General features: G+C 47.8%; 2 protein-coding genes across 2 annotated transcripts; one reads left to right on the forward strand and one right to left on the reverse strand.

Moving 5' to 3' along the window:
• Positions 1–61: 61 nt before the first annotated feature.
• SPPG_07403 (uncharacterized protein) lies at positions 62–1,438 on the reverse strand. The gene has a single exon (XM_016755569.1). It carries the CDS (start codon positions 1,307–1,309, stop codon positions 182–184), a length of 1,128 nt encoding a protein of 375 aa, XP_016605528.1. The 5' UTR covers positions 1,310–1,438; the 3' UTR covers positions 62–181.
• SPPG_07404 (uncharacterized protein) lies at positions 1,406–15,849 on the forward strand. Its single transcript, XM_016755570.1, has 8 exons — positions 1,406–3,302; positions 3,365–6,909; positions 6,970–10,685; positions 10,748–13,407; positions 13,470–15,086; positions 15,162–15,371; positions 15,440–15,598; positions 15,663–15,849. Exons 1-8 carry the CDS (start codon positions 1,642–1,644, stop codon positions 15,763–15,765), a joined length of 13,671 nt encoding a protein of 4,556 aa, XP_016605529.1. The 5' UTR covers positions 1,406–1,641; the 3' UTR covers positions 15,766–15,849.
• The last annotated feature ends 54 nt before the right edge of the window (positions 15,850–15,903 follow it).

Genomic DNA, 15,903 nt, shown 5'->3' on the forward strand with positions numbered 1-15,903 from the left:
CCGCAAGGTGACTTTTGCTTCGGCAAAGGACAGTCATCCGATGATGCAGGCGAGTCGTCCAGGGTAAAGAAGAGGGACGGCGTTAAGAAACGGGTGCCATGCTGGAGTTGTACGGCCCGCTCCTTTGGATGGTCGGTGAAATGCAATGGCAATTTCTTGACGTACATTTGAGCTAGCTTTTCTATTCATGTACATAAATGAGTGAATGTCCATATCCGCAACCAACGAGCGTTACGCCTCTATCTCTGACAACAGTGGGTTCTGTGATGTCCGTTGTGCTGCCGACTCCGCAATTGCCGTGTTCATTCCAACCCCACGCCATACAACGTCCTTCCTGATTGATCGCAATGCCATGTTCAGATCCACACGCAACATGGGTTGAATCTTGGAGAGCTCGGCCCCCTCGCGACAGTATTTCATCATTTGCCTCTGAGAGCTGGTTGTGGTCGTTGCGTCCCCATATGAAAACCCGTCCAGACCTACATCTGATACCTGTAAAGCTCCATCCGCAGAAAAGTTCAATGGGAAGGGAGTCTGCAGGTAACGAGATGGGGATTGGTATCCGCGTTTCAGGCATTGTATCCGGTGAATGGCCCAACTGTGCATGACGGTTTCGGCCGAGGCCCAGCAGTCGGCCGTCTCGGGTGAGCAGAATACTGTGGTGCTGGCCACAGGAAATATCGCTACATGGCGGTACATTGAGACGTGCCGGGTAGTACACTGACGGTGCACGTTTGCGCGGGAAATTTCCCTTCCCATTAATGGTCTCGGGCTTGCTGATCTCGCCAAGTTCGCCATATTTATTTGCACCCCAGCCCCACACTTGTTGGTCTCGAGTCAATATCAACGAATACCGCATTCCTGCCGCAATCTTCTCCACTGCGGTCCCTATGTCCAATCGCATAGGCCGATCCACCTGTTTCGTATCCACTCCCAATCCCAACTGTCCAAACTCGTTCGACCCAAAGACATACAGGTCTCCATCACTTGTTAGTGCGAGCGTATGGTCCCATCCACAAGCCACATATCGGAAGACTGGAGAGGGGAAGACGATAGGGATCGCCACGGGTGAAAACGTATGCAACTCCCTTGTTCCAGGGATCCCCAACTGTCCGCGGTCATTGGCACCTGCTGCAAGAAGACTCCCATCTGCCGTTACAATGACAGAATGGTTCGCACCTCCTGCGAGACAAAGAGGTGAAGTTGTAAGTGAGTTGGGTACCAAGCAAGTTGTTGGGACGCTCGCATCGTCCGTCGCACCGGTTCCGAGTTGGCCGTGGGCATTCGAGCCGAATGCTAACAGGAGCATTGTGCACCTCCTGATCACACCGATAATATGCAGCTAAGCCGCTTCTCCCAACCTCTCAGCACCCAAGAACGCGACACATCATTGACGCGATCTGTTACTGGAATGAAGGAACGAAGGAAGTCGGAACAAAACCAATGGCCGAAGCGTTTGGTTTGCAGACTTGTGGTTGGGATCGGAGGTCACGGGACGCTTATCTAAGCGACGCGCTACTGAACACCGTCGCGCTGCCCTCTGACAGCGAGCAGATCTCCTTCTGCTGAATCGCACAGAGTTTGCATTAAGATATTATCTCGACCCAGTGTGAGCAAAACTGCCTCAACTGTGTGCCCACTATGGCAGATCCTGCGCCCATACAGGATTCCTCCGGCCCCACTCTCACCCCCGAACGTCCGAGTTCAACCCGGGCTGGATCCGCGGTACGACGCAGTACTAAACTCAAAGACACTCGATCTTCGCGGTCTTCAGTCGCTAGCAGAGTAACTTTGTCCGATACAATTGCAAAGGAATCGAGTTTACCGGATGTAAGCGATTCACTTCCGCAAGCTGTCGAAGGCCCCACCGATACTTTGAACAGTGACATTACCGCCGAGCCATCCCATGACATCTCCGGCTATGAAGCGGATAAGACAGCGGAAGACGAAACGAATGAGAATACAGCAGCTGTTCCTGCTGGTCGAGAGAAACTGCTAGCACGCTTCCGAGAGCTGATTAGTGGGTTGAATGGGTATAGCGACGAGCTATGGACTGAGGAACATAACCAAGCGGCAGAATCGTTTCTTTATGAGTCCCAGAATAGGAAAATATTAGCTTTTATAGATACTGATCGCAAGCCGGCAACCCTCTACCTGCAAGCCGCTCTCCCGCCACGAAAGGTGAAAGAGCTCATGTATCTCATCCGGACGCACACGGAAGAAGGTGAACCTGTAACGGATCATAATTTCAGTCAAAAGGTGCAGCACGGGTTTGTATCTGGGAACACGATGGAGAGCCTCTTGCAATTAATGCAGGGAACGTATGTTCCCATGTTTTCCGATAATAAGAGATGGCCGGAAAGCGCCCGAAGGGAGTTCAGCAATCAATTGCACAAATTCATGGCATTCCTCACGGATGCAGCGTATCAAATGAAGGGACATACTGTCCTTTACGTCCCTAGTGAGAATGTGGCTGATCCCGAACGGTGCGCCAAGATGAAGGATGTCGTTCAGCGTCTTGAGTCACTGGTAGTACATTGGACGAGACAAATCAAGGAAGTCGTGAACAACCAACATGCATCGGAGACGACCGAGAATTCCGGACCTATCGAGGAAATTCAGTTCTGGCGAAGCCGCTGCGATGATTTGTCAGGCATTAGCGAGCAGCTGAATAGGGGTGATGTTCAACAGATATTAAAGGTTCTCGAGCTCGCAAAATCATCGTATCTGGAACAGTTTGTTCGACTCGCGAATTTGATTCAAGAAGGAACGGCTCAAGCTCAGGAAAACTTGAAATTTCTCTCAACCTTGACCGATCCATGTCAAACTTTGGCAAATACTGAGCCGAAAAGTATTCCTGCAATCTTGCCTAAGCTTCTTAACTGCATCAGAATAATATGGGAAAATTCCCGGTATTATAACACAAAGGAGCGCTTGACGAGTCTCCTGCGTAAAGTCAGCAACGAAATCATCCGTCGGTGTTGTGCAAAGATTTCGTTGGAAGACATTTTTCACGGTGATGTTCAGGTTAGTATGGTCAGCCTGCAAGATAGTATCAAATGTGGCGAATCGTGGAAAGCTATCTACAAGCGAACCTGCCAGCATATTGCCAAATACTCAAAAGGGAGGTGGGACTTCGACGAGAGCAGCATTTTTGCACAGATCGATGCGTTTGTTCAGCGGTGTCGAGACTTGTTGGAGGTCTGTGAAGGACAGATTCAGTTTGCGCGGAAAATCAATGGTGGTGAAAAGGCTCCCATCCCTTTCTTCGGTGGTTCTCGGGGTCCAGAAATTGGTAAAAGGTATGATAATCGTGAGGTCAAGAACTAGTCTGACATCTGAAGCTTAAACTCTGATATTGCAGCTTGGAGGACATCGAAGCAGCTTTTGAGAGACACCTGTCGACTTTGTGGAGCATCCGCAAATTTATTCTCGATGTGAAGGCCACGCGGTGGCATGACGACTATAATAGCTTTAAGCAAGGAGTGAAAGACTTGGAAGTCATGATGCAGAACACTATCACGTCCGCGTTTGAAGGCGCTACGACAGTGGAGACCAGTGTGGAGCTGCTCGAAATCTTCCATCACCTTGCGAAACGTGAAGCCATCAAACGGACAGTGGAGAAGAAGACCGCCGATATTTACATGCTCTTCATTCAAGAATTGAATGCTGTCAAATCAGAATTTGAATCCCACCGCAAGAGCCCGGAAATCTTACGATCTCAACCAGATGAGGCAGGTTCGGCCTATTGGGCGCGCTCATTGCTTCGACGTATCACGTACACGATGAACATATTGCGAAAAGCGTATTATCTTCCGCATACCCTCCTTGCTGACGAAGCGAAAGGGCAGTACGAGCCGCTCGCAGCGGCTCTCGAAGATTATGTGTCCAGGACGCACGCAGACTGGGTCGCCAGTTTGCAAGCTGATTTTGGCCAACGACTCGAAGGAGCACTGATGAATCGACGCGGCCAGGGACTATTGGAGATGAAATTTGACAAGGATCTGCTACGCCTGTTTGCCGAGATTACGTACTGGCAAAAACTGAAGATGGACATTCCTTTCCATATTCAGGAGATTTACAGTAAACGGGAAGAGCTTCGAGTGCTGCGTGAGAACGTTCTACTTGTCATCAGAGACTATAATAGTATCATGGAGACCTTATCTCCCGAGGAACACCTGCTTTTCCGTGAGCGAATACGGTTGTTGGACCGTAAAATCAATCCAGGTCTTACCAGTCTCACTTGGGCATCTAAAGGCATCACAGATTACTTTGTCAAAGAATGCCGTCGACACTCCCAAGATGTCCAGAAAACTGTCTCGGACTTTATAGAGTCAAACTTACGGATTAAGCGCAACTGCAAGGTCATCGCAGACTCCCTGCTGTGGTATGTTGAAAGTAAAAAGATATATGAGCTCGACGAGTTTGAGTCAGCTCAGAATCGGTACAGAAACATCGTCCGGGATAAGCTCATTGCAGTTCATGAGAATATACAAAACACCTTGCAGATGACTTATGAGGTGTTTCGCAATGATGGGAAAGATGTCTATGGACACTGGGTTAAGTACATTGAGAAGATTGATGGTATGGTGGAAGAGGCCCTCCGCGCATCAGTAAAGCGGTCTTTACAGGAAATCAACAAAGCTATTAACGGGGAGGGAAAGAGTCGAGACGGCGGTGCGGAGGTTCAGCCACTTTTTAAGGTCAAGGTTGTGCTGGAAAATCAACGCGTCGACTTCAATCCGACGCTAAATCATTTGGAGGAAACGGTGAACAAGGTGGCTCGAGAAATGATATCAACTCTTGAAGTCGTTCCTCGGTTAGGAGAACTCCTTGCTGCCGACTCAGTTCAAGTAAAGCCGAAGTTCTACGATATCATCGCAAACGAGGACGACATATTAAAGATCTTTGTCAGCATCCAAAATGGAATGTCTGGCAATGCAACCAAATGCCAGCAATATCTCCGGACGTGGGACACGTACAGAGAAATTTGGGAGATCAACAAAGATGCCTTTATTAGGCGGTATGCGAAGTTGAAGCCGGCTTTGTCGACTTTCGATGCTGATATTAACCGGTATAACGAGGTCGCCAATAACACCCAGAAGGAAGAAACGCTCACAAACATTAATTTTGCACGTCTGGATTGCTCCCTCCTCAAGCACTCTCTTGTTAGCCACTGTAGCGCCTGGCAGAACAAGCTTACAACGTTGCTCAACACGAATGCGAGCACAGAGCTCAACAACTTGCATAAGATGTTTGTAGAAAAGGCTGAGAGACTCCGTTCCCCTCCCAAGAATCTGGACCAACTGGGCGAAAGCTTGAACCTTCTGTCCCAGCTGCAAACGGCGTTGCCGTCTATTGAAGCGCAATTCGGACCAATTCGAGAGCAATACGAGATCTTGGAAAAATACGAAGTTCAAATCAAAGCGGAGGAGAAGACTTTGTTGGAAACCCTGCCTGTCAGCTGGGCTAACTTCCAGCAAACAATCACAGACGCCGAAAAATCATTGCAGGAGTCCAAAGCAAAGTTCAAGGCTGAGCTTCTGTCATCAGTAGAAGATTTCGGAAAATACACATCCTCTATCCGCGACGAATTTACTGCGAAAGGGCCCTTCCATGCCAGCTTTGGTGTTGAAAAGGCACTAAGAGCGATTAGCGAATACCGTAATACCGTACAAATAGCGGCAAATAACGAGCGCAACCTGAAGAAGGGACTCTCGGTTTTCCAGCTAGAACAATCACCATCCAAGGACCTTGAAGCAATGCAGACCTCGCTGGAGCTGCTAAGTCAAATTTGGCAGCTTTACCAGGAGTGGAATAATGCCTATGAGGGCTGGCGAACAAAACCGTTCCTGAGTCTCGATGCAGCGGAGGTTGACGAATCGGTGCAGAATCTCATCAAGCGTCTAAACCGGATGGGTCGCGAGATGAAGGAATGGGATGTATTCGTGCATCTACGCGATCGTGTTCAACACACAAGGCGAACGTTACCTTTATTGCAAGACTTGAAGAATCCCGCAATGCGCGACCGTCATTGGTCGCAGCTCATGGATGAGGTGGCCAAAACATTTGACCCGAGTGGTGCAGATTTCACTTTGGAAAAAATCTTGGATATGGGTCTGGATCAGTATGCAGAGTCCATCTCAAACTTGTCGGCCGCTGCAACCAAAGAATTATCAATTGAACAAGGTCTGGCATCGATCAAGGACGCTTGGGAACAGCTAGAACTCGACATTGTACCCTACAAGGAAGACAAGGGTTATTTCAAGTTGAGGAGCACAGACGCCGTCTTCGAGTTGCTGGAAGACAACCAAGTCACTTTGTCCTCAATGAAGGCATCAAAGTTTTTCCTAGCATTCGAAGGCCAGGTGGATCACTGGGAGCGTACGCTTTCCCGTATCATGGAAGTCATTGAGCTTCTTTTGCAAGTACAGCGACAATGGATGTATCTCGAGAACATATTTGTTGGAACGGAAGACATCCGGAAACAGTTGCCGAAAGAGTCGGCGGTCTTTGACGGCGTGAACAATAGCTGGAGAACCGTTATGGAACGAATGATGGCCGACAAAAACGTGCTGCGAGCCATGCATCAATCCGGCGTACTTGAGCAGCTAACAGATATGAATGCGAAACTGGAGAAGGTCCAAAAATCTCTTGACATGTACCTGGAAACCAAACGGCAGGCATTTCCTCGCTTTTACTTTCTCTCAAACGATGATCTACTTGAAATATTGGGGCAGGCAAAAGATCCCAATGCCGTTCAGCCACATCTTAAAAAATGCTTTGATGGCATCAATAAATTGGAGCTGATAGTGGCTGGCACTGATACCCGGAGGCACGCGGAAGCAGTCGGGATGCATGCTGGCGACGGAGAATACGTTCCGTTCAGTACACCCGTCGTCATAGAGGGTAAGAAATGCAATCTGGTCGCTGCCCTCGTCCTCATCTAAATGTATGATATCATTGCAGGCCCTGTTGAAGGATGGTTAACTGAAATCGAAGCTGCCATGCGGGTAACATTGCGACGGCTGCTCATGGGCACTCTAATGGCCATGAAGAAGGCAAAAATGGACAAGTGGCTCAAAGACTGGCCCGGACAGCTTTTGATTACTGCAGGTTTGATTGCTTGGACAATGGACTGTACCAAAGCTCTGCAAGATATCGAAAAGGGTGACAAGCATTCGATGAGAGATCAGAAAAAGCGGCAAATTATAAGGCTCAAGAAGCTTGCTGATCTTGTTAAGCTGCCGCTGAACAAGGTTGAACGCAAGAAGTTGATCGCGTTGATAACAGTGGAGGTACATTCGAGGGATGTGATTGATAAGATGGTCAAAGCCAACGTTAGCGACGTGAACGCTTTCGACTGGTTAAGTCAATTGCGGTTTTATTGGGAAAAGGAGGCAAAAGACGATGAAGATTGCTTCATTCGGCAGATCAACACTCAATTCAGATATGGCTATGAATATCTAGGCAACAGCGGGAGGCTTGTTATAACCCCGTTGACGGACCGGTGTTACATGACGTTAACCACAGCGCTCCACCTCCACCGTGGAGGAAGCCCTCAAGGGCCAGCCGGAACAGGTAAAACGGAAACAGTGAAAGATCTGGGGAAGGGCCTTGGAAAGTATGTAATTGTTCAAAACTGTTCCGAAGACATGGACTATAAGTCAATTGGCCGAATGTTTTCGGGTCTGGCACAGACGGGAGCGTGGGGCTGCTTCGACGAGTTCAATCGCATCAACATTGAGGTGCTCAGTGTCGTTGCGTTGCAAATATCTTGCATCCTCAGTGCAATAGCACGAAATACAAAAGTTTTCGTATTCGAGGGTCAAGAGATCAGATTGAATGCCGCGTGCGGAATCTTTATCACCATGAACCCTGGCTACGCCGGTCGTACGGAGTTGCCGGACAATCTCAAATCACTTTTCAGACCCGTTTCGATGATGGTCCCGGATAGCGGCCTCATTGCTGAGATCATGCTGTTTGCCGAAGGATTTTCGAACACTCGGATCCTTTCCAAAAAGGTCGATACTTTGTATAAGTTATCAATTCAGCAGCTCTCGAAGCAGGATCACTACGATTTTGGCCTTCGTGCCATGACTTCTGCCCTGCGCAGTGCCGGAACACGAAAACGGCAGGACATGACAGTTGCAGATGATGTTGTCCTCTATTTATCGATGCGAGATAATAACATACCCAAACTGACCGCATGGGATGTTCCATTGTTCATGGGCATCCTGTCCGATCTCTTCCCTGGAGTTGAGGCTCCTGCGATGGATTATACCGAGTTTCGAACTGCGCTTATCGAGGAGATGAAGAACAACAATATTCAACCTTTAGAAGCAATCATAACCAAAGTTATACAACTTTACGAAACGAAGCTCACGCGTCATGGTGTCATGGTCGTTGGAGAAACAGGATCAGGCAAATCAACTGTGTGGAAGCTACTTCAGCAAACCAGCACTAAGTTAGCCAAATCGAATCCGGAGAAATATAACTCGGTCAAAGTCTACGCAATTAACCCCAAAGCTCTGAGTCTTGGGGAGCTCTACGGGGAGAACAATATTACTGCAAACGAATGGACTGATGGCGTACTCTCCAGTATCATGCGAATAGCGTGTGCGGATGAGAAACCTGACCAGAAATGGATCATTTTAGACGGACCTGTTGATACGCTTTGGATCGAATCGATGAATACGCTTCTTGACGATAATAAAGTTCTGACTCTGATCAACGGAGAGCGAATTGCTTTGACAGAACAAGTTTCGTTGATATTCGAAGTCGACGACTTATCCACTGCATCACCTGCCACCGTTAGTCGTGCTGGTATGATTTACATGGACTACAAGGATTTGGGATGGCGGCCTTTCGTCGACTCTTGGATGCAAGGGCGAGCGCAAAAGCAGTCTATAGAAGCTCTGCGACGACTTATTGATAAATATGTACCACAGACACTGGAGTTCCGAAGAACGTGTGAAGAACTGGTTCCTGTGCCGGAGATTTGCGCAATTCGCTCATTATGTGCCCTCTTTGACGCCGTGGCAACGATGGAGAATGGAGTAGACCCAGAGGACGTTGATTCGTACAACAGAATGATTGAGCTTTGGTTCCTCTTTTCTGTTATTTGGGCTATGGGTGGGTCATTGACGGACAACAGCCGAAAGCGGTTCGATATGTTCCTTCGAGAGATCGAGGGGCAATTTCCGAGCAAAGATACAGTTTACGAATACTATGTTGACAAGCAAAACAAAGGATGGGCGTCTTGGGAAGATAAGTTGCCAGGAGGATGGCGCTATGCTCCAAATACACCTTTCTATAAGATATTCGTTCCAACGATCGACACAATTCGCAACGAATTTATTGTTCGGGCACTCATCAGCAAGAGGAGTCCTGTCCTCATGGTAGGCGAGGTTGGTACTGGGAAGACATCCTTGATTCATAACGTGATCTTCAATCAAGAGACAAGTAACGTCCTCTTGATAAATTTCTCCGCTCGGACGTCTTCTAATGGATTGCAAAGCATAATCGAAAGCAAACTGGAGAAGCGCACTAAGCTCACATATGTACCTTGTGGGGGAAAGCACCTGATTACATTCATTGACGACTTCAACATGCCCATGAAGGATACGTTCGGTTCACAACCCCCGTTGGAGCTCATCCGACAGTGGATGGACTATGGGTTCTTCTACGATCGACAAAAACAGACACCGAAACACGTTAACGACATCTTAATGGTCGCAGCCATGGGTCCACCAGGTGGCGGCAGAAATACCATCAGTCCCCGTGTGCAATCAAGATTCAACCTCGTCAATATGACCTTTCCTAGTGAGGTTTCAATTAAGCGAATTTTCGGTACGATCATCAACCAGAAATTACAAGATTTCGAGGAGGAAGTTAAGCCATTGGGCGATATCATGACACAAGCCACTTTGGAGATCTATAACACAGTAGTTTCCCAGCTGCTGCCCACGCCAGCAAAATTACACTATCTTTTCAACCTTCGTGACATATCTCGAGTTTTTCAAGGTCTATTGCGAGCAAATCGCGACTTTTTCGATTCGAGAGAATCCGTTGAAAAGCTCTGGGTCCATGAAGTTTACAGGGTCTTCCATGACCGTTTGGCGGATAGAGAGGACCGTAACTACTTCCAGAAGCTTGTCGATGACAAGCTAGTGATGCATTTCGGGACCTCTTTGAAGCAATTATCTCCTGACAGACGACCACCTATATTTGTTGATTTCATGCGGGACCCTGGCACGGAACCAACGTACGAAGAGATACCAGATATGGGCGCACTGAGAAAATTCATGAGCGAGAAGCTACAGGAATACAACATGGAACCCGGCTTTGTCCAAGCCGATCTCGTGCTCTTCCGGGATGCTATTGAGCACATATGTCGGATTACCCGTATTCTCCGCCAACCAGCCGGAAATGTGCTTCTGATTGGTGTTGGTGGCAGTGGTAGACAAAGTCTTACGAGGCTAGCAGCTTATACGGTAGAGACCATGGTGTTTCAGATCAAGATTTCCAAGCATTATCGCCATGTAGACTTCCGTGAAGATCTTAAAAAGGTGTACCGACTGGCTGGTGTTGACGGCAAACCGATTGCCTTCCTCATAACGGATCAACAAATTATATCTGACAGCTTTTTGGAAGATTTAAGTAATGTTTTGAGTAGTGGAGAGGTAATGCTTTCAAAAATGATACTGTCGGGAGTGAACGTGGTCTCATAATGGGTGATTCACAGGTGCCTAATTTGTTCACTCCCGAAGAATTGACCGAAATCAAGCAGGCTTTGCAAGCATCGGCCAAGGGAGAGCGCAATATCGATAACGCCGATGCTGCGTACAGTTGGTTTATTGAGAGGGTTCGTGCAAATCTGCATGTGGTTTTGTGCATGAGTCCCGTTGGAGACCCTTTCAGAAACCGACTGCGAATGTTTCCCGCCCTTATTAACTGCACCACGATCGACTGGTTTTCGGAATGGCCTGAGGATGCCCTAATGGAAGTTGCAGCGAAATATCTCGAAAATATTGATGTGGGAGGGGAGCCGGCCAAGAAGGCTATATCGCAAGTGTTTGTGTCGGTACATACATCCGTAGTCGAGACCTCTGCAAGGATGATTACTGAGCTGAAGAGGTATAACTATGTAACTCCAATCAACTACCTGGAATTGGTGACCGGATATCTGGAATTGCTCAAGGAGAAGAGGAAGCAGATCGGAGAAGCCGCGGCGAAGCTCCGAAATGGTCTAAGCAAATTGGATGATACACGTCAAAATGTTGAAAAGATATCTGTAGAACTGGAGGAAGCCAAAAAGCAGGTGGCTCAGTACCAAAAGCAATGCGAGGATTACTTGGTCATCATTGTTCAACAGAAACGAGAAGCGGATGAGCAGGCCAAAAGTGTGGCAGCAAAAGCAGAAAAACTTGGCGCTGAAGAAGAAGAAGTTCGAGCAGTCGCCGATGCTGCACAAGCCGACCTGGATCAGGCAATTCCAGCATTGAACGCAGCAATGAAAGCCCTTGAGGCTCTTAACAAAAAGGACTTGAATGAAATTCGGTCTTATGGGAAACCTCCACCGTTAGTTGAAAAGGTTATGGAAGCCGTAATGGTTCTGAAGAAATCTGAGCCAACTTGGGATGAAGCAAAACGTCAGCTTGGAAATCCGTATTTCATCAAGCAATTGATCAATTTTGATAAAGACAACATATCAGATAAGATCCTCAAGAGGATCAACCAATATTGCGCAGATGAAAACTTCCAACCTGACGTAGTTGGCCGAGTGTCAGGGGCAGCAAAATCGCTATGTATGTGGGTGCGAGCGATGGAAAGTTACGGCACGATTTTCAGGCAAGTAGCACCAAAGAGAGAGAAACTGAGACTGGCGCAGGAAACGCTAGAAAAGAAACAGAAGTCATTGCGAGAAGCCAAAGCAAAGTTGCAAGAGATTCAGGACAAGCTTGTCGAGCTGAAAACGCAATATGATGATAAAGTCGGCCTCAAGGAGAAACTGCGACAAGATTCAGAGTTGACCGAGCTAAAACTACAACGAGCCGAGCAATTGGTGTCTGGTCTAGCGGGTGAACGGGACAGATGGGAGCGCAGCATCAAAAACTACGAGGAGGCTATGGGATATCTCCCCGGTGACTGTTTACTAGCCGCCGCATTCCTGTCTTATGCTGGACCTTTTCCAAGTAACTATCGTCAGGCCCTTGTCAATTCAGTGTGGTTAGCCCAAATCAAGGCGCTAGAAATTCCTTTCACTCCTGCTTTTTCATTTGACACGTTCATTGGCAAACCGACGGATATTCGAGAGTGGACCCTGCAAGGCCTTCCCAGTGATCCATTCTCGGCAGAGAATGGTATCATTGTGACCAGGGGTCGACGTTGGCCTATAATGATTGATCCGCAAGGACAGGCCAATAAGTGGATCAAGAACATGGAAGCGAAGAAGGACCTCAAAATCATTGACCTCAAGCAGTCGGATTTCATGAGAACATTGGAAGCCGCCATCCAATACGGCAAGCCAGTTATGTTGCAGGGTGTTCTAGAGGTCATTGACCCCGCTTTGGATCCGATCCTCAACAAGTCCGTGATCAAGAAGGGTGGTCAACTTACCATTAAGCTCGGCGACAAAGAAATAGAGTACAATCCCGACTTCCGCTTCTATATTACCACAAAATTAGCAAATCCTCATTATTCCCCTGAGGTCTTTGCAAAGGCTACCATTGTGAACTTCGCCGTTAAGGAAAAAGGTCTTGAAGATCAGCTCCTGGGAATCGTGGTTCGTCGTGAGAAACCAGAACTCGAGGAGCAGAAGAACGCATTAGTTGTGAACGTTGCAGCGGCGAAGAAAAAATTGGCGGATCTTGAGGACGAGATATTACATTTATTGAGCACTGCGCAAGGATCTCTACTAGACGATGAGAAACTAGTACTCACCTTGCAGTCATCCAAATCAACTGCCGAGCAAGTCACGCAGCAGCTTGTTATCAGCGAGCAGACTGAAAAGCGGATCGACACTGCTCGAGAAGGATATCGGCCTTGCGCTCAACGTGCGTCCATCTTATACTTTGTGCTAAACGACCTGGCGACCGTGGACCCAATGTACCAATTTTCACTTGATGCGTACACGGATTTATTCGATAAATCGATCAGCAAAAGCAAAAAATCTGAAGAGCTTGCGGAACGGATTGCAAACCTGAATGAGTTCCATACGTACTCGGTGTACAAAAACACTTGCCGGGGCTTATTTGAGTCCCACAAATTGCTATTTGCTTTCCAGATGACGGTTAAGATTATGGAGGCAGCCAAGAAGCTCCCCAAGGAAGAGTATGACTTTTTCTTAAGAGGCGGGCAGGTCCTCGACAGGGACAGGCAATTGCCCAACCCATACTCAGAGTGGTACGTCTCTTGCCTGAGTTCCTTCCTGCACAGAATAGTCGCTAATACGGGATGCCCCCTAGGATAACGGAGTCTGCGTGGGATAATATAACCGAATTGGATGTCCTACCCGCGTTTTCCGGTCTTGTCAGCTCACTGGAGCAAAGTGAGCGAGAGTGGAAGGCGTGGTTTATGACCAGTGACCCCGAAGAGACCGCACTGCCAGGCGAATGGGAGAACAAGCTCAACGACCTTCAACGCATGCTAGTAGTGCGATCGTTACGCCCTGATCGGGTGATCTTCTGTGCCAGCAAGTTTGTCATTGCGAACCTCGGCCAGAAATTTGTAGAGCCCCCCATTTTGGATATTGCAGATATTTTAGCCGACTCCTCACCTCGCATACCCCTCATTTTCGTTCTATCCCCAGGTGTCGATCCGACAAGTTCCTTAATGTCCCTTGCACAAAAGCGTGGCATGTCTGGGCGCTTCAATTACCTGTCACTTGGACAAGGCCAGGCCCAAAAGGCAACCAAGATGATACAGGATGGGATCCGCGAAGGTAACTGGGTTTTCCTAGCAAATTGTCATCTGTCGATCAGTTGGATGCCGACATTGGACAAGATCGTTGAGGGTCTTACGTCTGAGCATCCTCATCCGGACTTCCGCCTATGGCTCTCAAGTAGTCCGCATCCGCAATTCCCAATTTCGATTCTGCAAAGTGGCATTAAAATGACGACCGAGCCACCGAAGGGTATACGAGCAAACCTTGCTCGTCTGTACGCAGGTTTCACGGAAGAGAACTTCAACCGATGTACGAAGTTAGATGTTTACAAAAAGCTCCTCTTCTCGCTTTGCTTCTTCCATAGCGTTCTCATTGAGAGGAAGAAATTCCAGACGCTTGGCTGGAATGTAACTGCGGATTTCAATGACTCTGATTTTGAAATCTGCGAGAATTTGATGGTAGTACTTCTGGACGAATATCAAGAAACGCCCTGGGACGCACTGAAATATCTTATTGCGGAAGCAAATTACGGTGGCAGGATAACAGATGATTGGGATCGGCGAGTTTTACGAAGTTACATCAACACGTTGTTTAGCGATGAGGCGATACAAACTCCACAATTTAGAGTTTCATCATTACCGAATTATTATATCCCCGAATCGACAGATCTTCCGGGATTCCGCGACTATGTCGCCTCTCTGCCAGCCTTTGATAAGCCTGAAGTTTTTGGTCAACATCCGAACGCAGATATTGCGAGTCAAATTCGGGAATCCGGAAATATGCTGCAAAGTTTGTTATCCCTTCAACCCCAGGTGACCACTGGTGCTGGAGCTAGTCGTGAAGACAAAGTATATGCAATTGCTTCGGATATGTTACGTCGACTACCGGAAGATATTGACTATGATGCGACGTACAAAATGGTGCAACATGATATGTCCCCAACAACGGTCGTGCTACTGCAGGAGATCTCGCGATATAACGATCTTTTGATCAAGATACGAAGGTCGCTTACGGACTTACAAAACGGCATCAAGGGTATCGTGGTCATGTCACCGGAATTGGAGGAAACGTTCAACTGCATTTTTGAAAGCCGAGTGCCGCCACAGTGGGGAAAAGCTTATGGGTCGCTGAAGCCCCTCGCTGCGTGGACCCGCGACTTGACACTTCGCGTTGAGTTTTTCGCTGACTGGGCGAAAGGGTAGGTATCAGGTACCCATATTTTCATCATCTTTGATCGCTAACCAACGTCCTTACGTTTCCTACTTGCATATAGGGTGGAACCTAAGCTCTTCTGGCTTGGTGCTTTCACCTTCCCAACCGGCTTCCTGACGGCGGTTCTGCAGAAGACGGCGAGACGAAATAACATCGCCATCGATGCACTGTCGTGGGACTTTACTGTTCTTCAGCTTGAAGACGACAGCCATGTTCAGCAACCGCCCAAGGAAGGGGTTTATATAAAACATTTGTACCTTGAAGGCGCCAGGTAATAGTCGCAGTCAAGATAGCCATTTCTTCCCCTTGCTAATACTAGTTTTGTGGCGTTCCCGACAGTTGGGACCGCAAAAGCAATTGCCTCACGGAGCCGAAACCAATGGAACTCATAACCCCTATGCCCCCCATTCACTTTAAACCAGTGGACAGTAAGAAAAAATCTGTCAAGGGCGTGTACAGTTGTCCACTATACTACTATCCAGTTCGGTCCGGGACAAGGTAATTTCAACTTATTAGCCGTGTCTCCTGACCCGTTTTCTGATCTTTACGCTTCAATCTATAGAGAACGCCCTTCTTTTGTGATTGCTTTGGAACTGAAGACTGGGCAGCATGATCCAGATTTCTTTGTCAAACGTGGAACAGCAGCTTTAACTTCGTTGAGCTGAACAAATGTAATTATGTATATAGAAAACTAGACTAAAGGGTTTTTCTGCCTTTAATACAAATCGGAGTGAGTATAAGTTCGCCCAGTTGCGTAAGCTGCTTACATAACGTACATGTAGCGCAGAAAGTCCGTTTGGCTA

This window comes from Spizellomyces punctatus, assembly GCF_000182565.1.
Source record: "Spizellomyces punctatus DAOM BR117 chromosome Unknown supercont1.15, whole genome shotgun sequence".
NCBI lineage: Eukaryota > Fungi > Chytridiomycota > Chytridiomycetes > Spizellomycetales > Spizellomycetaceae > Spizellomyces > Spizellomyces punctatus.